The sequence below is a fragment of the Falco peregrinus genome, chromosome 4, assembly GCF_023634155.1.
Source record: "Falco peregrinus isolate bFalPer1 chromosome 4, bFalPer1.pri, whole genome shotgun sequence".
Lineage (NCBI taxonomy): Eukaryota > Metazoa > Chordata > Aves > Falconiformes > Falconidae > Falco > Falco peregrinus.
The window spans coordinates 56,649,101-56,672,071 of NC_073724.1; the positions used below are offsets into that span (position 1 = coordinate 56,649,101).

Consider the following 22,971-nt stretch of genomic DNA (forward strand, 5'->3'; position numbering starts at 1 on the left):
CGCAGAGCTCGTTTTCTCCAAACTCTTCATTTGGTCATTACCAGATTCCTCGTTCTCCATAACAAAACAGCACAGGATGTCATCGGGCCAACTCAGGTCTGTAGCAACTGCACTGCTGAGCCTTTATAATGTCATAGATTTGGAAACTCTGCAAAAGGATGGACAACTGAAGGAGCTTCTATGAACATGCCCCTGCATTTCTTTAATTTTCCGAAAGAATCTGTCCTCAAAGTCAGCATCAGTATAACATTTATACAACACCAGTGACAAGTCGTCTTCAGCATCTGATTTTAGCATTTTTATCAGAACAGATTGAGTATTTGCCAGGACCAGGACAATTCTGGACTATCCTTCTGAACCTTCTTGAAGATGGGTGCAATATTTGCTTCTCTCCAGTCACTGGAGACCTCCCACAAAGTCTGTAAAAGATGATATACAACAGCCTTGCAAGGACATCAGGCAATTCTCACAGCACCCTGCAATGCCACCTGTAGGGTCCCATGGACTTGGATAAGTTGAGTTCTCTCAAGTAACTCATAACTCAACCTTCTCTGCTGATAGTCCTTCCACTCCTTCAACCCCTTTACTAACCACAGGGGCCTGGGAAACCTTGCTCGTGAAGACTAAGAAAGTCAGCACGGGGTGCCTCAGCCTTCTGTGGGCCTGCTGTCACTAATCCACCCACCCCACTCAGTCCCACATTTTCTTTGTTCAGACTTTTTGTACTAATGGGACAGCATGCATTGGGTTTGTGTGGCAAGGTTTTGGTAGCAGGGGGACTACAGGGGTAAGAAGCTGCTGTGAGAAGCTGCCAGAAGCTTCCCCGGTGTCTGAGGGAGCCGATGCCAGCCGGCCCCAAGATGGACCTGACACCGGCCAAGGCCCAGCCCATCAGCAACGGTGGCAGCGCCTCTGGGATGACGTATTTAAGAAGGATGGGGGTGGTGGGGGGTGTGGAGGAATCTGCAGAACAATTGCAGAAGAGAGGAGCGAGGAGGTGTGAGCGCAGCACCCTGCAGCCCCCCGGCCGGGCAGGAGGGGCAGGGGGGGCTCCAGGCGCCCAGCAGAGATGCCCCGGCAGCCCCTGGCGAAGCCCCCGCTGGGGCAGGCCGTGCCCCCGGCCCATGGCGGCGAACGGGGGAGCAGATCCCCCCCCGCAGCCCGCGGGGGACCCCAGGCCGGGGCAGGGGGTGCCCGAGGGAGGCTGCGACCCGCGGCCAGCCCGGCCGGAGCGGCTCCTGGCAGGGCCTGTGGCCCCGCGGGGGGGGAGCCCGGGCCGGGGGCGGGTTCGGGGCCTGTGACCCCGCGGGGGGCCCGGGCTGGAGCCGGCTGGGCCTGAAGGGCGGCACCGCGGGGGGGCCCGGCCGGGGCGGTGCGTGAAGAGCTGCAGCCCGGGGGAAGGGCTCCCGCGGGGGAAGGTCGCGGAGGAGCCGCTCCCGGGGGAGGGACCCCGGGCTGGAGCAGGGCAGAGCGTGGGGAGCCTCCCCCGAGGGGCAGGAGCGGCAGGGACCGCCTGAGGGACCCCCCAGCCCCAGCACCGTCCGGCCCGCGGGGGAGGAGGGAGAGAAACCCGGAGTGAAGCTGATCCCGGGAAGAAGGGAGGTGTGGGGGAAGGCGGTTTTAAGTTTTGACGTTACCTCTCACTACCTGAGATCATCCCAACGCATCTGAACAATAAGCTTTCCTCAGTTCCTTTACCCTTCATAGCTGCCTCTCCTCTGATCCCACCTACCAGTTCCGTGACTAATTCAAAGTCTGGTCTCTTGAAGTCTATGGTCTGTACTCTATCTGCTCCTTCCCCCTCAGAATACTGCACCCCACTATTCCATGGTCACTACAGCCAAGTCCACCTTTGATTGCCAACTTCCTAACCAGTTCTTCCTTGTCTGTGAACCCCAATGGCCTACCTAGTAACTGTATCAGGAAGCTGTCTCTGACACGCACTAGAATCCCCCTAGACTGACTGGATCCTGCCTGTCCATCAGATGTCAGGGGGACCAAGTCGCCCACAAGGACCAGGACCTGTGATACACTTTCTCAAGCTGTTTAAAGAAAGCTTAATCTGCTTTTTCATTCTGGTTGGGAGCACTGCAACAAATCCTTACCATGATGTCACCCTAACTGACATCTCCAATCCTGACCCACATGCTCTCAAACCAGCCTGTTGTACATCCTATAGAAGTACCATGTATCCAAGCTGCTCCTTCACCTGCAGGGCAACAGCATCCCCTCCTTATCTTCCCTTCCTGTCTTTTCTGTAGAGCCTGTAACTGTCCATCACAGCAACCTAGCCGTATGAGTTGGCCCACCACATTTCAGTTATTCCAGCAGTGACCCCACACAGCTATAGTCCCTCCAGCTTGTTTGGCCAAGCTGCCAGCATTGTGAGTATACATACACGTGAGATGTAAGCCTCCTTTCACCATTTTATTTTTCCGGAGGTGTCTCCTGATCACACGACCCCCACATCCTCTATTTTCCACTCATTTCCCATGTTTTGTTCACTTAATTGCAGGTTGCCATTTCCTTCCTGCATCGTTTTTAGTTTAAAACTGTCCTCATCGGGTTTATCAGCCTGTTGGCAAAGATGTTGATCTTCCCAGTACCGCCAGGAGGATCCCATTCCTCCCCAACAGCCCTCAGTCCTCACACAGGGTCCCTGAGTCACAGAAGTCAAATCCTTGTCTACAATACCTGCTTCACAACTTGGTGTCAACCCACATGATCTGTCCATGCTTCTGCAAGCCTTTGCTCTTCACTGGCAGGAACACGGCCGTGACCTGGGCCCCCCATTTCCATTATCTGCTATTTTTTGAAAACTACTTTATTTGTTTTCAGGCTAGCTCCTAATCTTGTTTTAGAGATGAAAATGTATGTAGGACCTATGTTTAAGGAGTTATCAGAACACTTTTATGCCTGTGAACTATTCCTATGTAGAAGTACATAGCGTGGATGCTATAACTAATAAAACTCTCTAGTCTTCTACCAGGTCAGGATGACAGGTTTCTATGATAGGTATCTTTCTTAATACAAATATTTTATTTTCCCTCTTAGGTTTCAAGGATTTCTTTTTTTTTTTTTTTTTTTTTTTTACTTTCAAAAGGCAGGAGGCTTCACTTAGGTTTGGAAATTACTTAAAAGGAGTTAATTTTCCTCAATATGCTTCAAGTTCTACAGCTGTACATGGAGGGAAAATAAGGAATAACACTAAGTGTCAAGTGTACAAAGAGAAAACAACTATTTATAATTTTTTTCCTGTAGCATGGAGGAAGCCACTGAGAACAATGCCTGCCTCTCCACTGAGTTTCGCTTAAACTCTGGAGTTTGAGGTTTTGGTTTTCAGAAGGTTGTGCAGTTTGGAGTCAGTATTTGTACAAACATCTGAGACAGAATGAAAAAATCTGTTCCTGATACCTGTACAAACCTCCATTGCAGTCGAGGATTGTCTAGGTACAATGAGAGCTACCCCATGGCTTCAACAGAACAGCGAGTCTCCAAGCTCAGCTAACAAAACACTAAGCACACACACGTAATTTATCCGTTTTGTCGCGGGTTATCATTTGTGGCTTTGGCACTCTTTCACGAGGCATAAGAAGAATCTTGCCAGGAGCATTCAGTAAGATCTAGACTAAAAAGAGACTACGGAGAGGCACTGAAAGAAAAGACCAACCCAGCAGGCAACTGTCAGGTAAGAGGTAGATGTGAGAAAATAATCCGAGTTGTCAGGACATCCCTGCTGAGCAATTTAGCCAGCATGTCTGCAAGCCAGGGTGCAGTTTTAGAGTCACTGTAAGCCCACATGAGCTCACAGTCCCTTCTGGCCATGGCCCTCTATCTTCTGGAGAAACATCCCCCTCACACTCACTTCCATTGCATCAGCACTTGCAGCTGCAAGGCCAGTCATACCAACAGACTTGACTCCAGAACACAAGGGAAAACCAGCAAGTTTCCAGCAGAATCTGCAAGCTGATCTGCACCACCACAAGGCTGTACAACAGCATGTTGAGTCTGGCTGAGCCCCTCAGCAGCTCTCGTAGCGCTGTGCTTGGTACCGGTGGCTGGAAAGGTGCTGACAACACACCAGTGTTCCGGCTGCTGCCGAGCAGCGCTGCCACAGCACCCAGGCTGCCTCTCCAACATCCCCCCCCTCACCAGTAGGCTGGGGGCAAGATCTTGGGAGAGGACACAGCCAGGACAGCTGACCCAAAGTCACCGAAGGGACATTCCATATCAAATGACACCTGCTCAGATATAAAAGTTAAGAGCAATGAGGAGGAAGCGAGGGGCATTCGTTATTTACAACATTTGTCTTCCAGAGCAACTGCTACACGTGCTGCAGCCCTGCTTCCTGGGAAGTGGCCAAACATCGCCTGCCCATGGGAAGTAAAGAATAACATCTTTTGTTTTCCCTTGCTTCCACACACACAAACTTTCCTATTGCTTCATTAAAATGCCTTTATCTTGATCCACAAGGGGTTTTTTTTATCTTATTTTGGGCAACAAGTTTTTTTTATCTCCTCCCCACCCCCCAATTCTGCTGAAGAGGGGAGCGATAGAGCAGCTTAGTGGGCACCTGGCATCCAGCCAAGATCAACCCACTATGGACAGCAAAGTGGACAGAGGAAAAATGGTGAGAACACGCTGCCAGGGCAAGGGAGAGGCCAGCACCATCCAGAAAAAGGCTACAGTTATACTGCCCTGAGCTGATCATGAAATTACATGGTCAGTTATTTCACGATGTGGAGATGGCAACGCTTCTGGGGGGCTTGGGGGGTGGGGGAAGAAAATAAAAAAAGAAAAAAGAAAATAGACCTATTATTTCGACTGTGCAACTCAGAAGAAAATACCTGGCCAAGCATGCCAGACAAAAATAAGCAAAAATTACTGTTTGGCTTCTGCTAAATGAACTAAAATTTAATACTTCTGCGTGAAGCACACATAATTCTTACTTCAAAACATTACTACTGAATCCTAAATGGTCTTCAGGTTTTGATAAACAATGGGGTTTTTCTACAATTAATTTGCTTATTAATACGAGATCAACCAATAACATTAACATTATGTAAATGTTCATCATGTAAGAATTCTAGCGGTTACATTCTTTACTGTGAGGGTGGTGAGACCTCCACAGGTTGCTCGGAGAAGCTGCGGATGCCCCATCCCTGGCAGTGTCCAAGGCCAGGCTGGATGGGGCTTTGAGCAGCCTGGTCTAGTGGAAGGTGTCCCTGCCCATGGCAGGGGGGTTGGAGCTACATGACTTTTAAGGTCCTTTACAACCCAAACCTTTCTGTGATACTATGATTGCTTTAATCTAGAGCTTAAACAATGTACTCATACACCTAGACAACTATTTAGATACTCTTTGGTATGCTGACAGAAGATGAAGTATTTTGTTACTGAAAGAAGTAATTCTTGCAAGAATCTCTTCCCAAATATCAAATGAAGTTGTAATCTGTGACAGAAATGGACTTTGCTGAAAAACACCTTATTTCTCTGCAGAAGACTACTTTTAATTTGATTGAATGCTTGTGAAAATACACTTTAAAAACATGACTGGACATTCCACGCAATTATTCTCCCTTTTCTGCAAGAAAGAGATGAAGGTAAATTTGTATTGCACATGTGGCCACAGCTAATTTACCTGAAAAATGACATTCTTCTGTAACAACAACATCCTCTGGTGTTTCTTTATCCTGTTTCCATTTTGTACTTTCCACCAAGCATTCTCCATGAAAAGGACTCAAACCTGCATCCTTCCAAGCATACACAGAAGAGATTCCTCTCCAAGGATGGGGATTGTATCAAAGGAACTGCCGTTTTCACTGACATCTTGCCTAGAAGTTCATACAGAAGCATTTTCCCAATCATACATATAATTACTAAAGTAGCATTCTTTAGAAACTCAAGAGAAACTTCATGTTGATTATTGTGAGTTATACCCAAGTACATATAGAGGATACCCTACAAAGTCAGGAAATTATTTCACTATGCTGAATTTCATTAATTTGTATTATTTTTCACTGCAAGAAATAATATTTTTGAATACTGGGGAAACAGAGAAAAGTAATCTTCACAGCCTTTTGTATTGTCATGAGTAAATCTTTTCTACTGGCTTTTAGGTAACTTCACTCTTTCTACACTGAACTACAGCCACAGGACATACAAAGCAGTAAGTCACAGAATGCATTCAAGTTATCTATATACACATGGTATGGAGTTAACTCCTTAAGTCTCTTAAGTTTTACAAAATAACATCGAAAAATTAGGTATTTTATATATAATTTTTCAGTGTTAATTATACATAGGATGCTTGTGTTTCTGATCTTTAGAGTTAACTGAACAACATCCATGTGGCAACCCTGGTTGGGTAATGCTGTTAGTTAAAAAGCAACTGGGTCTACTCCTCTTTTGACCAAGAAGTCCCTTAGAAACTGGGGGGTGTGTGGGGGTGTGCCTTTTTTTTTAAATACATGTAAACCTACAGGAAAGAAAAGGCAAAGTATTATACATATGCTGTGAAAGGTTCATATACATTCCGTATTTTAAAAGCACACAATCATGCTTTTGAAGTCTGTCACAAAGCATATACAGAAAGGTTAGCAGTCATGTGGAACCCTACATCTTCATCTATTTGCTTTTCAGTTTCATATTCACTTTGGCAAATTTTGCACTCTTGAGTTTTAAATTGATTTACCCAACTCTGATACTTGTTTGAGCAACCTGTCTCATCCCCCATGGGAAGTAAGCATGTTCTTATATGCTTATACTTCAGAAAATCAATTATTTGACCAGAACAGGTCACAACAACAGCTCTACTCTTCCTCTCTCTACTCCTTTTAAAAATACAGAAATATGAGCATAGCAACAGTTGTGATGACCTCATGTCTACGTCAATAAACAGGCATAATTAAAAAAAGCCTCCACAGTACAAAACTATTAAGTCATAGGCAAACCTTCAATAATTGTATTTTCTACAAGATTTTCTGCTTCTAAAATTTCATGAGCTTAAGCATTGATATAGTAATATACAAAGAGAAGGAAAGGCATTTTAAATATATATAACCTGCTATATCCAATCCCATTATTCTTAAGCATGATGAAAAAATCAGGATATTTACAAAAATCCATTAAAAATCCAAGTTTAATTGTACTCATCTCTGTTACTGAAACAAGATTCTATTCCTGCCCCATTCCAGCTGGAGCTCTACACTTTCTCTACACTTTAATACACTGTTCCAAACAGGCTTCTCATTTTTTGTCTATCAAAGTAATTACTTCATAGCTGTATGCACCACCTGTGAGCCACTGTGTGGGCTAGTAATACTGTATTTGGAGTTTTTTTGTCTACGACATTTCACAGCCTAGAAATAGCCTTTTTTTTTTTGGGGGGGGGGGGGGGGGGGCGGGGAGGGGCAGTAGGTAGAGTTATCTTCTTTATATCTAAGATCTGTCATTACGTTTTTCTCAGGCAGGAGCAGCCCCCAGGGTTGAGAGAGGGAAGGAACTGCAGTTTTCTGAAATACCTATACTATAAGTAAACTTTGTGTTTGCCCCAGTTACTGCCTCCTGACCTGATCGCGCTATTTCCCAAGCAAACCACCTCCAAAGGAAATGTGAAGTTAGAACTACACAGCACTGACCCCAAAGGGTCCCTGTGCCAAAGAACAGGAGTAAGAGGGCAGCACACAACACTGCCGGCTTTGATGAAACGCCCCAGTTACTTAATATGCTGTACAATTTCCAGAAACTGCAAACCTCTGTATTTGCTTCATACTCTAACATATGAAACAAAATTACTAACAATTTTAACTGAAGTTATTTCAGAGAGTATCCAAGGACTACATTATAGCATTAAGCATATTCTTTCACTGGAAAATCTTGAAGGGCTTCACTTGCAATTCTTTCGTATGTCAAAAAAGAATGATCACTGTTTCTACTCAGGAGGATTCATCCTTCTCCTCAGTGTCTTTAATGGGTCATCTGAAAGGGAAACAATAAATCCAGTCTGATCTCTCTGTTGGCGTCTTACACATTCCTTAGAGAAATCAGTTAAATGAGTTCAGGCTCCAGCAGATCCTCCCACACATCTTAAAGATCTCAAACTAGCATTATGTAAGCGAATGGCGAAAGAATATTTAGTCGGACAAAAACAATACACAACAGAAATGCCCTTCAACTGCCACAACACTCTGACAAAACTCTGTACCAAGACAAAAGGGGAAGTGCTCATCGTGTCTGAATTTAAAGAGATTCAATGCCCTAACATCAAGAGAACTCTGAAAGTTCTTCTCCCAGAGTTACAAAGTACACTTTGACAGCTCTAAATCCAGATAAGAATCAAGTAGTCAGGAAAAAAAATATGCAGGGAAACAGCATCAAGCCTTGATGATGCGTTCCCAGAAATCAAGGAAGTTAGCTGGTGCACAGCAGTGAGAAATATCCATCAGTAGTGAGACACTGAACTGTAAAGGTGACACGACTTCCAATTCAAACAAACCTCTCATTTCTTCCTTTTATTCAAATAGCATAAGGCATCTTTTTAACCAAATGACTGTGCCAAGACTGACAAAACGACAGGAGAAAAGCAGCTTTTCTATGAAGTTCAGTACACTAGCAGAGCCTCACTAGTCAAATGCTCTTTTTCAGATGTATGTACAGCCACTCCTGGGGGTGGGGAAATAATTCTAGAATTCTAGTCTGGACACCATGAAAGGAAGTGAAGGACACTGGACTTAGCAGCATAACAACGGGTTTGGTCCCGTGCGAGAGAACCCTGCAAGGAAGCTTACTCTTAATAGGCAGCACTGAGAAGTCACTAAAGAGAAGAGCTTTGAATGCTTTTTTCCTTCCTTCCAGAAATCCTCTTGAAACACAAAAGGTATCAGGCACAGGCCTCAATCAAATCAATCTGAAGCTCTTCGGTAGGAGCTTACACCTGGAGACTTTTGATTATTATTTATTTAACACTATCACCCTCATATTCCAAGCCAGTATTTACAACAGCTTAAGTCTAGGCACAATTTTTAGCCTGAAGAGAAGGAAACTTCCCTTGCGCTACCTCCACTGCAAATCTATACTCCTGCTGAATTATAAAGTACTTGTGGTTTTTCAACAGTTAATATGCATATAGCACAAAAGCAAGCATGCTAAATAACAGTGCATAAATTCCTGTTTTCCATGTCTTCCCTCGTTTATGTCTGATGAGTTTTTCTGAAGCTGACAGGAAATTTTGACTAACCTTGCTTTCATAGGCTGATGACTGGAAAGATGAAGTATTCAGAGCAGACCCTGCAGGATAATTTTGCATCTCCTGTTGCTAAAGATACTTAAGAGACAACATGTTGAACATGAAAGGTTTTTGTTCTTGATTTGAGGAAAAAAAAAACCCAACAAAAATGGCCAATGCCTGTTTGGTTTTCTTTTTATTGTTAAAACATTAAAGCATGACATTTCACCAAATACAAGAAATTTAGGGATTTTCTGATGATAAAAACATCTGAATCATCAAGAGAAAGTGTTGAGCTATACATAGTCTGGCAATAATCCATCAATTTAACGTATATTAGTACATGCTTAAAACATGGCCAAAATACAGAATCACAAAATAAGTACCTTGGATGCTTCCAAATCCGAGACAAGTCAGTCAGAGTGCAACAGATTTCCAACAAATGACCATTTACTCAGTTACAACCTCAGGGTGGAATTATTCCAGAAGGATTAGCAGTTTCTCATGCCTGGCTCATTCACGTTCAATTTGGGGAGAATTTTAGTTCTGAGAATTTGATAAAAACATTTTGAAAAATACAACATTTAACAAATGTGAAAAAACAAGTTCAGTCTTCACAGGAATATATGGATTGCTTGTCACTCCAGTCCTTAATTGCCTGTATGTTTTACAAATCTTTACAAAACTAATTTGTATCCATTTTGGTTTCAAAAACATAGTACATCGGAAAAATAAAATATGACTCTACTGATGGGTAATACAAAGACATGAACACGTATTTAAAATTACTTTTGAAAGTAGATCATTTCAGTAATACAGCTATAAGACAAGTTAAACATAGTACAATAAACCATGCATCTTCTGACTTGTCAGATCAGCTAAACTACTCTGTTAACATACAGCAACACTTTTGAACACTTCTGTAAATTCAGCTTTTCTAGCACAAGGGAAAAAACAGATTAAATCTGTTCTTCAAGAGGTTCAAAGCTGTCCAAGTGTTTTTTAGGTGTATCATCACTATGACGGCTTTGGCAATGGGTTAAGTGTTTCTTAAAGCCTCGGGGAAAATTAGATTCAAAATTACAACGCGGACACTTCAACAAACTTTGACCATGAGCAGCAACATGGTTTTTAAGAAGAGACTCCAAGAGAAAAGCTTTGCCACATATTTTACATTTGTATGGGCTCTGAACATTATGCTTGTTAACTAAATGGTGCAAGACGGCACCTTTTTTCATTGCACGACAGCAACAAATTTTGCAATAATACTTTCCCTTGCCACGCTTCATGTATTTTGCTATTTCCTCCTCAGAGATGAAAGCCTCCTTCTCTTCAGTAAACTGCAGCACGCACTGTGGCTGCATGGGAGTAGTTGCATCTATTTTGCTCTCTTTGCCGTAATCAGATGACTCCATATCATACTGCTCTTGGTCACTGTTGGATTCTTGCTCCTTTATCTCCATTGAGTCCATCTCTGTTTTTCCGCACTCACTGCTATTTAGTTCAGAGTCCGAGTTCTCCTGGTTTTCCTTCTTCGGCTTCTTTTTTGGGCATGAATATAACATGTCTTCTGGTGATTCTTTGGCTAATATTGATTGTTCATCCTGTGAGAATAAATCATCCAGTGGTTTCTGATCATCTAAACTGTGAGAAAGAAAGTCACTCTCACCAGACTCACTAGGTGTCTGGGGCTCGGAGGAAAAACCTGGAGCAGACTTGTGAGACTCGGAAAACAGGATGTTCTTCTGGATTTCAGAAGGTACAGTAGTTTCAGCATGTCTCTGGACATCAGAGGATAAAGCAGCAACAGGCTTCTGCATCTCAGAAAATACAGCATGCTTTTGAACATCAGGGGAAACAGTAGATTTCTGGGAGTCGGTAAAAACAGCTTGTTTGGGGGTCTCAGGAGAAACAGAAGGAAGAGGTTTCTGGGACTCAGTAAATAGGCCATGTTTCTGAATTTCAGGAGAAGTAGATTTCTGAGACTCTGGAAAGGAAACAGACTCCTGAACTTCAGAGGAAATGGGGGCGAGCTTCTGTGCTTCAGAAAATAGGGCATGCTTCTGGACTTCAGAAGAAACAATAGCTGCTTTCTGGGCTTCAGAACACAGGGCATGTTTTTGGCCTTCAGCAGAAACAGCAGAAGTAGACACCTGATTCTGGGGCTCAGAAAAGACAGCACGTTTCTGGACATCAGCAGAAACAGCGGGATTAGACTTACGAGACTCTGGGAACAGAGCTCTTTTCCGAGGTTCAGGGAAATGCGCCCGTTTCTGAACCTCAGACGAAGCAGCAGAGGTGGATTTCTGAGTTTCAGAAAAATACATAGACTTCCGGGACTCAGAGAGTTTCCAAGAGTCAGGAGATACTGAAGCGCCAGGCTTACGGACCTCAGGAAAGAAAGAGGGCTTCCAAGAGTCAGAGGAAACAGTGTGACTAGACTTCCGAAGATCAGGAGAAACAGGGGGAGAATGCTTCCACGTGTCAGGGGACAGAACAGGTTTCCAGCCTTCAGGGTAAACAGATGAGATGGGTTTCCATGGCTCAGAAGAAACAAGAGTAGACTTCTGGGATTCAGAAAAGGATGTAGATTTCCACGAGTCAGAAACAAGCCTCCTAGGTTCTGGCGACACAACGGGGCCAGGCCTTCGGGACTCAGGGGCAGACCTCCGGGATTCTACAGACACTGACATGGCAGGCTTTGGAGCCCAGGGAGATACCGTGGAAGACTTCTGCACCTCGTGAGGTGTGGATCTCCACGGCTCTGGGGAAACAGTCGGACCAGGTCCCCATGACTCTGGCGAAACTGCAGGAGGCGGCCTCCGGGTTTCGGGTGAAGAAGCAGAAGCAGGCCTACGCATTTGCGAAGGATGCCTTCGGGGCTCAGGAGAGCCAGCTGGGGCATACCTTCGTGGTTCAGGGGATACTGCTGGAGTGGGTTTCTTTGGCTCTGGTGACACAGCTGGGGAGTATCTGCGGGGCTCCGGAGACACAGCGGGAGAATGGCGACGAGGCTCCGGTGATACAGCGGGAGAATGGCGACGGGGCTCTGGAGACATTGCTGGTGAATGACGACGAGGTTCTGGAGACACAGCCGGGGAATGCCGACGAGGCTCTGGAGACACAGCCGGGGCTGGCTTCTGTGGGTCAGGGGACACAGCAGGAGATGGCTTCTGTGAGTCAGGGGACACAGCAGGAGATGGCTTCTGAGAGTCAGGGGACACAGCAGGAGATGGCTTCTGAGAGTCAGGGGACACAGCTGAGGCTAACTTCTCTGGATCTGGAGATGTGGCCTGGGGTGACTTTTCTGGATCTGGGGACATGGCATGGGCTGACTTCTCTGACTCTGAGGAAGTTGCCTGAGCCGACTTCTGGGGCTCTGGAGACACTGAAGATTTCTGAAGCTTGGGGGAAACAACAGGTTCAGATTTGGGGAGCTCAGGAGAAACAGTAGGTTTGCGTGACTCAGGGGAAAGGGTAGGCTTCTGTGGCTCCAATGCAACACTTTTTTTGGAGGAATCTGAATCTCCTTCTACCTGTTCTTTCTGCCCCTCATTCCATTTCTCAGGTGCTGCATGCTGTGCTGTGATGTGGTAATATACGTTGCAATACATCTTGCTGGTAAAGAAACATTTGTGGCAGTGAAACAGTTTTGCACTTTTTTGATAAAATATAAGTTTACCCAAACCGGCGGCATCCATTTCATCACAATACTCTGGGTGTATGGTACCCATATGAATTTGTATGTTTTCATAGTCCGTTCCTCTGAAGCTGCAGTGATCACACTCTAAGCGCTCTGTGGTTTTACGTAGGATCTGCAACATGTCCATTTTCAATTGTCAGTAACAGTTTTCACAGCACTGCACCTTTTAAAGAGGAATCTTCAGTTCCTGCAATAAAGGAAAAAAATCTGTATATTTAGTTGTCAATGTTAATCATTCCTAAATAACTGCATGTGCTTTTTTTTAAACACACACACACCCCTTCGTTTTAGAAAGCGTAACTTTTGCACAGGTACTAACTACTTCATAAAGAAATCCAATCATAGGTGTCTCCAACTTCTGCAAGTCATTTTACATCAATAGAACTTGAACAAAGCTACTTAACACAGGCCTTCCTAACTAAGTAAAACAATCTGCAAGCAAATGATAAGAACCCAGGTAATGAAGAGCTAGGTTTACGTTTCCTTTAATAAATGTGACTTGCTTTCTCAGTTGTCTTCCCAGATTTTAAGTAGTTTTATTTACATTACACATGTAAACTGAAAACAAAAAGTACTTTGAAACAGTGCCACTGCGATAAAGCCATTTCAAAACCACACGTTCACCATAAAATTTCAAAACAAATTAGCTGGTTTTGACAAAGACAGAAAAAATTTCAAGGAAACAGCAGCTTAAAGCCTAGCCCTGTTTTTGTCTGTTAAACACTGTTTTCCTTTCACTAATTACATGAAAAACAAAAGCTGCTGCTCATAAAGACTTTATCCATTATGAAAAGAATTTTTCCATTCCATTATTTCATGACAACAATGACAACAAAAACACCATTTAAGAAAAAAAATAGCAGTGACTTTTTTTCCAGTTGGTGTAGTTGACAGCCCTCTGTATTCAAAACATTGTTTGCCTCACCCAAAGAGAAAGATGGAAATTTCTCAAAATTACTGGGTTTGCAAGACCTTAAAAAAAAACAAACCAAAACAAACCAAAACCAAAAAAAAAAATCCACAAACCCCAGAAATACAGAATCTCAAATGCAAATAATTTTTAATGATATGGCTAGATTCCACTATTTCCAGCAGAATTTACCCCGATCGGTTACTGCAATAAGCAGAAAACCAAGTCTAACCATATTCTGTAAGTCATTTTCACATAAATGTGGGGGGTATCTCTATGGGGAAAAGGAATATTTAGACATCTATGTGAAATGCACATAATCTTCTTGTAGGTTCAAATTAAATGTTGTTACATGATTATCATGCTAAGCTATCAATCTGATTTTGGGGGTCTTCTAAGACACTGTTTCAAAACACACAAAAGTTTTGTGTAATTTTAACATTAATTTTCCTGTCTAAATATATAGTAGTCTACCAATGAATCTAAACATATGCATCCAAACCAAGTTTCCTTAATTTATTCCTAAAGCATTTTTACCCTGGTTTCTTATGGAAATGAGGCTTACACAAACACATTGCCCTACAGTCAATGTCAATCAAATTGGACAAAGCAACCCAATCTCATTTCAAATTTCTACGAGTTTCATGAAAATCAGGAACTGAGTAGAGAATAAAAGAAATGCCTCCAACGAGTTACTGGCTCTGTTTAGCCTGTAATCAATCAGTACATGAATGGTCAGTATGCAAATAGTCTTAAAAGATGCAGAACAAGCAGTGTCTGATTCAGCTTGTAATTGGGGGAAAAGGGAAGGAATTACAAATACTACAACGGTGAGCTGCTTTGGGTTTGGGGCAGGGAGAATATGAAAGCAAATTAGCAGTGCTGCTAAAGGATGACACAGATACGGTGGGGGGGGAACAGGAAAGAGAGATTGGCTGAGGAGCAGCGGGGACAAACCGCTAAGAAATAAATGTCCACTAGCTGAGCTGCTGCTCATGGAACAACTTCTTTGCAGGCACTACGCACAAGCACTTCACATTAAATCACAGGAATATGTAGGTTTCCAATGGGAAAGTATGACGTGACCACAGACAGAGCTTTAAGAGGGATCCTGCTTTGCATCTGTAAGACAGCTGAAGAGCGTCCAACCACAGGCTAGCTACACGAGTCACAGTTGCACTGCTCTACAAATAGTGAAATGGAAGAACCTTTGGGGTGTAAGTTGTAGCTCCCCAGCATTATCAGCAACCATACAAAAGACACATCAAAATGTAGTCCACACCGCAACCAGCGTTCACCACAAAACACTTCCCAACATCTTATAACAAACCTTATATTCCTGTAAAAGATCAAAACAAAATGGAAAGATAACAGTAGTCTTCAGTGGCCTGCAACTATGCAATAGCAAACAAATTGTCAACTGAAAAAAAACCAAAGCAAGCCACATCTTAACACTGCAAAAGACCTAAAAGTCTTTATGAATGAGGGTTTATTTTTTGGTTGGGGGATTTGGGGCGATGGAAAGAAAGGCAGATTTCAACTTGAAAGCCAAAATTCTGAATTGATCATATGAGCTAAAGAAATACATTTTTTAACTAGATCACAGCAGAACATAATTAGGACAATAAGGACATACAGCACTATCACATTTTCATGATTGAAAGGGAATTTGCCACTTCCAAAATTGGTGGTAGTCCTGAATTTGTCCATCTTATTTTCCCTAGAAAACCAAAAAAGGCTTTTCCAAACTGAATTTATCATAGTTTACCTAACAAACTTTTTTACCCTCTTCATAATTTCTCTGCTCTTTACATGTCTAACTGTTGCTCTTTCTGCAGTTTTCTGTTATTCACTCCTCCCAACTACACTTCACCTCACCTCCCATCCTCTCCTTATATTCAGTCCTACCTTACTTTACATTGGATATTTCCATTTTCTTTCCAAATGCAACAGTGAGAAGAAAAGGTCCCTGGCTTCCTTCCAAAAATTGTACAGGTTGCTGCTAAGCTTTTTTGACCAGGAGGTTACTCTGGAAACAGAGAAGTTACAGGCACTTCCTCATTTTCATCTCCAGACATCCAAAGGTTGACATTCAAGCCTCTGGCATAAGAAATAAGATTATAGAGTTGGGGTTACTTTCTCTCACACTGCCATCACTCACCATATTTAATTTTGTAATTTCAGCACACTGTAGCTGGCAGTCACTGAAGAAACTGCCTCTTCTGTTGAAACCTCTACTGAACTGAGGCACGCTACTGAGCCAAGACAACTCTTTAGTACTGCAGCACCTTAGGCTGTGACTCCATGGAATAGTAAATCTAGTTTTAAAACAGAATACAAAACTTGAACAGTGCTGAGCCACTATTAACTCATGCTATCAATTCAAATTTGTTGAAACACTTCTGCAGGAGTAAACTCTGAAATGTTGCCAGTTCACTTAGCACATATCTGAATAGCTAGTCTGTAAGATTCTTCCTGTCAATCCCTCCTGATCCCTTCTCACTTTGAGCTCAAATGCCACTGTCTCTGCATAGCTTGCTCTGATTACTGCCCTCCTCTATACTCAAGTTTGTCACACAGATAACGGTCTGCTTCACATTTCTCTTTGCTGTCAACTCCTGCATCAGAACTTGTTTCGCACTGAATCCTGCCTTGCCTAGTTGGGTGAAAGTTTTGAGAAACAGCATGTCACTGTTTTCTTAACAGGCCCACGTCAGCAGAGGCAGCCAGGCTAGAAACCATCTGCTCAATAACCAGGTCCCCATGGCTTTGGGCCTGCATGAACTGTGATGTAATCTGTGCTCAGTGGTATCTTTTTGGCAGCACTAAAATGATGGACCACGCTTCCTCTGTGTAAATGCTTTACTACAGACGCCAAAGGGACCTCCCTCTGCACTGCTCCAACTCAAACCCATAAAAAGGGTAAGGAAAGTAACTGGTGCGATCCATCTGGCAGGACGCCCCATGCATACTGCAGAGAACTTGACCAAATACTAAGTCCAAACATCAATCCAGCCATCTGAAGCCCTTTGAAGAAAAGTATGAATTTCAGAATGAAGATCCAAGTTGTCATGACAAGAGACAAGGTCCTGCATGCAACACAGCAGAAGGGAGATGGCCACTGGAGTATCTCTCAAGCCTGCTTGAAGACTCCTAGGAGAGACAAACAAGCTGCCTCCCATCCAAGTACGATAACTGCTGTGTAGGCACCAGGCCACTGTTTTGTTGAACACTTGCGAGACCCCACCTGTTTTGTAAAAAGGACACTTCAGCAGAGAGACCTCACTCAAACTCACAATTACAGGATATGCCATGCAACAGTGGCTACAGCTGAGGCTCGTGCTGCATGCCACTTTTAAGACTACCAAGCACACCGCAACCCTTAACCACTGTTTCTGTGTCCCCTCCCACTTTTCTCATTTTTCATGGCTGCACCACTGAGAAAACAAACACAGATAGTTCAACAAAACTGCTTACCTATTCTGAGAACACATTACAATTACAGCAGAAACCTGAAGCCCTGCATTTATGCTTGTCCTGTGTTTGCATCCTATCTCCACCTCAAGACAAAGTACTAAGATTCAACTAAGGAGCTGGAGTTTGCAATACTAAACTTTAGCTTAAGGCAGCCAAGGCTCATTCAGAGTCTTCCTGAGACATGAATATTTCCACTGAAATCTACCTGAACAGGTAAGTGCTTCTGTCTACAAGCTCATTATATCCACAGATATCAAGCAGAGCCAACAGCATCAGCACCAACTCGGCTCTTAGCTTCACTAAAAGTTTCTGCTGACCTGAAGTGACATAAACCAATGTCCATCACTCAGGTTAAATAAAAGCTGCTTGAACAGACCCAGAGATCTCAGCAGTGGGACCACACCAGTGTCTACTGCTGCTCCATCAACCACCTCTCCCCATCCCCCTTCTTTCATGCATGTCTAGAACCTACATACAAAGGCTCCTACCACCAGGTCTTTCCTCTCTCCGCAAAGATGCTGAAGATCCTTACACCAATTCCTGTCCCCTATGTTGCAGTTCTGGCCATAACCTCCTCCACCATAGGAAGAAGAGAAAAACAGCTGAGGAAAAGGATCAGTAATGAGGACATATAGCCACCTGAGAAAAGAACAACCATCACTACTTTTCTTGCTTGATTCTCAGCATTCAAGAGGCTGAAGTCATAACTGGGTGGAAAGAAAAAGTACCCAAGAAGTCAGATGCAATGAGATAACTGCAAATTCTGAAGTCAGCTACGTATATTGCAGGGCAACCACAGAGAGCAGTCAAACAGCATTAGCAATCTCTGTTGAGCTCTTGTTAGGCTGAACAGTAGGAGTGGCCTAAGCTAAGGCACAGAGCAGACAGACCTCCTGGTATCTTCCCAGCCAGCACTTACAGCCAATTCAGACCCAATTCCTGGATTCGGCATCCCATCACTCATGAGGATCCCACTAAAGATTAAGCTGTACTTCCTACAGCCTCTCAAAAACCTCCCAGTGGTAGAAAGAAATGTGCAGGAAATACTGTGTGCAAGAAAGAATTCAACCAGGGGATGGCACAACACCTACTATGGCAGCTAACAAGATGTCTCCACTTCTCAACTCCATTCCAATTTCATAGCTACACGTCTACTACTCATTTCAGGTTTCTTTTTAATAAACATATTATACACCCAGTGTTGCAACATTTAATATATCCCTGCGCTTTTCCTCTACAGTGGATAAGCTGTGATTGTCATGAGGCAGTGCCAGAGGGAAGCAACCAAAGGCTCAAAGCTAAAGATCTAGACTGCCTATGAGCACAGAAAATTACAGATCGCTTGTAGCATTACATGTACGAATTCAAAACACAGCAACAAGTAGTCTGTCATATCATTCTTCAAAATCAGACCATCTTGGTTCTCACTGGCAGAAGGATCTGCATCTCTTTTCCTCTTGATAAAGAATCAAGCCTGGTGAGACACAAACAGATAATGAGGACATGCAACACACATCAATGATGCCAGCACAGTTGGGAAAGACTTCAAGAAGAAAGTTCTCTATTTTCTGTGATTCCCCACAACCGCATTGGATTCCCTGTATCAGTTGCTACACAGGTAGGCTGGCATTTTCATAAGCCTTGGAAGCTTCTTGCAGGCAAGCAGTTCAGCCATAACCTCTATCAGCAAAGAGGGTAGATGGCAAAGTCAGCTCCCAGCACAAGCAAGCTGGATACAGCTGCATCACTGTCTCTAACAGGAGGAGATCCGGAGTATTGCTGTGTTTAAGCAAAAGGAAAAATGACATGTTCTTGCAGTGCCAATAAGTAAATGGCAGCCTGGTGGCAACATGATGCTTCTCTTGAAGCTACATCCCCATGTTGTGACTGACAAGAAACAGAAGTTTAGCTCCCAGAGGCAGCTGCACACAAAACGTCCTCACAGCACGGCAGAGCAGGGACTTCACAACACAAACAGCAGGTAAGGGGGTCACTTCCAATGCACTGTGAACAAGGCAGGCAGCGCTACGCTGCTGCTAATCCAGCAGCGTCCACAGGAATCTAAACGCATCCTCACAATTGAACTCCCAGCTACCAGCCAATCTATTTGGGCTAAGTTCTGTCAGCAACTATCGCTGAACTTAATAACTACACACCTAAAAAGGCACAAATACCCTGACCTGACCCCGCACTGAAATGGCGAGCTCCGCTTGAGAACACGTGAGACCCCAGATCCAGGCAGGAAACGGCTGTATTAACGTGGTTCCGTTTTGAGGAGAGGTTCAAGTCAGAGGAGAGCTGCAAAGTGACAACACTTGATGCATATGCAGATGACTTAAGAAACACAAAGTGAACAGAAATGCAACTATTTTCAAGATTTCCATCTCTGCTAAGAGAATGACAATTTTACACACCAACATCAGCTCTTAATTAGATCTAACTGTCTAAACCGTGGAGTAGTATCAATATACCTACGGCAGATTTGGGGTAGGAAACATTTCCATGTACTTCCGACAGGGCTAATGCCAAATTCATAATTCCACATAGCTAGCTTCCAAAATGGCCCCAGAAACCTCATTTCTGCAGTGCTGAACCCGAGCTAATGAAGTGCCACTGGACCCGCCAGAACACACAATCCAGTCGGAAGCTGTGAACCAAGGTTGTGAATCTTGGTGACACCAGACTAAGAATTCCATTCACATTATCCTGAAAGCAACGGAGGTTCAAAAGGAGATTATGGAAGAGTATAACTTCTAACAGCGCTGAACTGTTAACGCAACTCCCCCCCTGCACAGGCGAGCATTAAATCCGCCCAACACCTGCACCAGGTACTACAGGCTCCCGCAGCCCACCTCTAGGCTCCGAGAAGTGAGTGCGGTTAACCCACGCGAGCCTTCTCCGGCTCAGAGCTCAGCTCCAAACGCCGCCAGCAGCCCACTCGCCTCACCCGTCCCTAAGGACGCCGGCTCGCAGCCCAGCCAACGCGCTGAGCCCTCGCTTCGCTCCCCGCCGCGGTTGCTGTCATGGCCGTGGACGCGCCCGTGGGGGGCTCGCTCTCCCGAGCCGTCCCGCAAAAGCCGAACCGGCGCCGCGCTCCACCTGCTCCTCTCTCCGCCGGTTCAACTTTCGTTCGCCGAGCGGGTGCCTGCGGCCCGGCCTCCCGCAGGGCAACCGGCTCGGCCCGCGCCCGGCCCTGCCGGGGCCGCCCTCCCGGGGCCGGGGGCCGCCCTCCCGGGGCCGGGGGCCGCGACGCCCGTCCATTCATCCCCGCCCCGCCGGGCGCCCCCCCCCCGCCCTCCCCACGCGCGGCGCCGCCACTCACGCCCCGCCGGTTTTGTTCCCCCGCGCCGGCACCGACCGCCGCCGGCCCGCGCGACAGCCCCCCCCGCCTCCCCCCGGCGGCCGCCCGCTCCCCCGGCGCGACGCCGCGGCGGGGGCTGGACAAGGGGAAGGCCCAGGCCCGGTGCCCAGGGGGAGGGGAGCGGGCCGGGCCCCGGCCGCCCGCCCGCCCTGTGCGTGCGCCGGCGGCGGGAGCGGGGGCGGCGAGGGGGATCCCCCCGCCCGCACTCACCGCTGAGGCACCTCTGGGGCGGCGGCGGGCGCCGGGCCGGGCGCACCCCCCGCCGGTGGCGGTGACGGCAGCAGGCCGGGCCGGCAGCGCTCGCGGGCTCGGGCCGCACGAGGGGCGGGGAGTCGGAGGAGGGGGAGGGCGAGGAGGGGATGGAGGAGGGGATGGGGGAGGGGAAGGGGGGGGGCTCCGGGAGGGGGCGCGCGGCCGAATAGCGGCCGCTTTATCGCTCCCCCGGGCCCGCCCGCCGCCCAACCGGAAGCGCCGTCGCTGGGCGCAGCCCCGCCCCGCCCTACCGCGAGCCCGTCGAGACAGCGGCGCGCGGGCTCAGTCACGTGCCGCTGCCCTGACGGAGGGGAGGGGGCCGCGGCGCCTGCCGCCCCCCCCCCGCCGCACCGCCGGTCCGTCACGCGGCCCCCCCCGGCCCCGCCCAGCCGGCAGGGGGCGCCGCCGCACCGGAGGGGCTCGCCCCGGCGGCGGCCCGGTGCCGCTCGCGCTGCGGGGGGGTCCGCCCCCGCCCGCCCGGCGCCGCGGCCGCTGGAGGGGGCGGGGCCGCCAGGCGCCGGCGGAGGCCGCTCGTCGCTGCCGTTTCCCGTAGCCGGCGGGTCCGTCGCAGCCCAGCCGCTTCCTGCTACCCCGCACCGTTAGGCCCCGCGGCGCCGGGAGCGCGGCGCCTCATCGGTGCTCCGCTGCCACAGCCCCGCGGCGGGAGGCGGGCGGCGCGGGCCGGGGCGGGCGTAACGCCGCCGCGGGAGCGCGCTGGCCCCGCGGGCCTCCCCCGGGCCGGGTCCGCGGTGCGGGGGCGGGCGAGCCGCGGGCGGGCGTGCCCGCGCGGTGCCCGGTGCCCGGCGGCGGCGTTAGCGCCCGCGGTGCCGGGGCACGGGGCGGCGACCGCTCCCCCGCGGGAGGGTGGCCGGGGAAGGGGCTTCCTCGCGGTGACACGACCCGAGCGGCGAGGCCGGGCCGGGAGCGGCGAGCGGCGCGCCACGGGCTGTGGCTTCCGCCGCTGCTGCCCGGCGGCGGCTGCGGTGCGGCCTCGCCGGCGCCCCAGGGACCTCCGCTGGGTGCCGGCGCGTGCCGCTGCCTGCCGTGCAGAGGGGGCGGCGGCGGCCCCCGCACCGCGCCCTGCGGCTCCTCGAGGCGGGGCCGGCGGCGGGAGGCGCTCAGCTCCCCTCCCCGGCACTCGGGGGCGGTGCTGCCGAAAACCGTGACCCGGGAAGGCCTCCCAGCCAGAGCACTGAGCCGTTCGCTGGCGCCGGTTCATTGCCGCGCCGGTGCGGGGGGTGCCCTGCCTCCGAACACGCACGCCGCGCCGCCCGAGGGCACGCGTCACGCGCGGGGAGCGCTCGCGTGGCCGCGGCACCCGCCGTTGTCATTCGCCCGCCGGGCCGGGGAAGTTCCCCGCGTCTGGCGCCCGCCCGCTGCAGGGGCTGCCCGGGGAGGGGGGCTGCCCTCCGCCGGGGGGCTGGCAGAGTGGAGGTCGCTGTCTGCTGTTACCGCGGTTACCTTTCCCCTACTTCCAACTAATTTTCTGAGGATGGCAGCACCTTAGCGGTTTGACTCGTCTTGCGGCCAGAACTTTTTCACCTGGAGACCTCTGTCTGCATAATTTACCTTACGGTGTCCTTACCTCGATCTGTTCTTTGTCTCCCAGGACTGACTCCCTTGATTAGAAGTCCTTACATTGATCAGATTCGACAGCTTGAGATGGTGTGGACTTGAGAGGGTGAAGCACTTGAGAGCTTGACCTGAACTGTGTGCGCGCTCTTGTTTAAATCAGAGTGCAGTAATTTGGGAGTTTTAGGCAACGACAGGACACGTGGCAATAGTTCAAAGCTGCTCCAGGGGGGGTTTAGACTGGATGTTAAGAGCCATTTCTGTACTGACAGGGTGGTCAAACACTGCAACAGGCTTCCTAGAGAGCTGGTTGGTGCCCCAAGCCTGTCAGTGGTTAAGAGGCGGCTGGACAATGCCCTTAATAACGTGCTTTTAACTTTTTTGGTCAGCCCTGAACTGGTCAGGCAGTTGGACTAGATGATCATTCCAACTGAACTCTTCTGTTCTTTCTACCTTCTTCTTTCCCTAAC

General features: G+C 47.5%; 1 protein-coding gene across 5 annotated transcripts; it reads right to left on the reverse strand.

The window, feature by feature from the left end:
* Positions 1–9,403: 9,403 nt before the first annotated feature.
* Positions 9,404–21,260, reverse strand: CHAMP1 (chromosome alignment maintaining phosphoprotein 1). Of its 5 annotated transcripts, none has more exons than XM_055802436.1 (2): positions 20,888–21,260; positions 9,404–13,116 (listed from the first exon to the last, which is right to left on the reverse strand). In XM_055802436.1, exon 2 carries the CDS (start codon positions 13,054–13,056, stop codon positions 10,186–10,188), a length of 2,871 nt encoding a protein of 956 aa, XP_055658411.1. In that variant the 5' UTR covers positions 13,057–13,116; positions 20,888–21,260; the 3' UTR covers positions 9,404–10,185. The 5 variants fall into 5 exon arrangements, with proteins under 5 accessions (XP_055658411.1, XP_055658412.1, XP_055658415.1 ...); XM_055802437.1 differs by lacking the exon at positions 20,888–21,260 and adding an exon at positions 20,264–20,537; XM_055802440.1 differs by lacking the exon at positions 20,888–21,260 and adding an exon at positions 19,792–20,240.
* Positions 21,261–22,971: the final 1,711 nt, after the last annotated feature.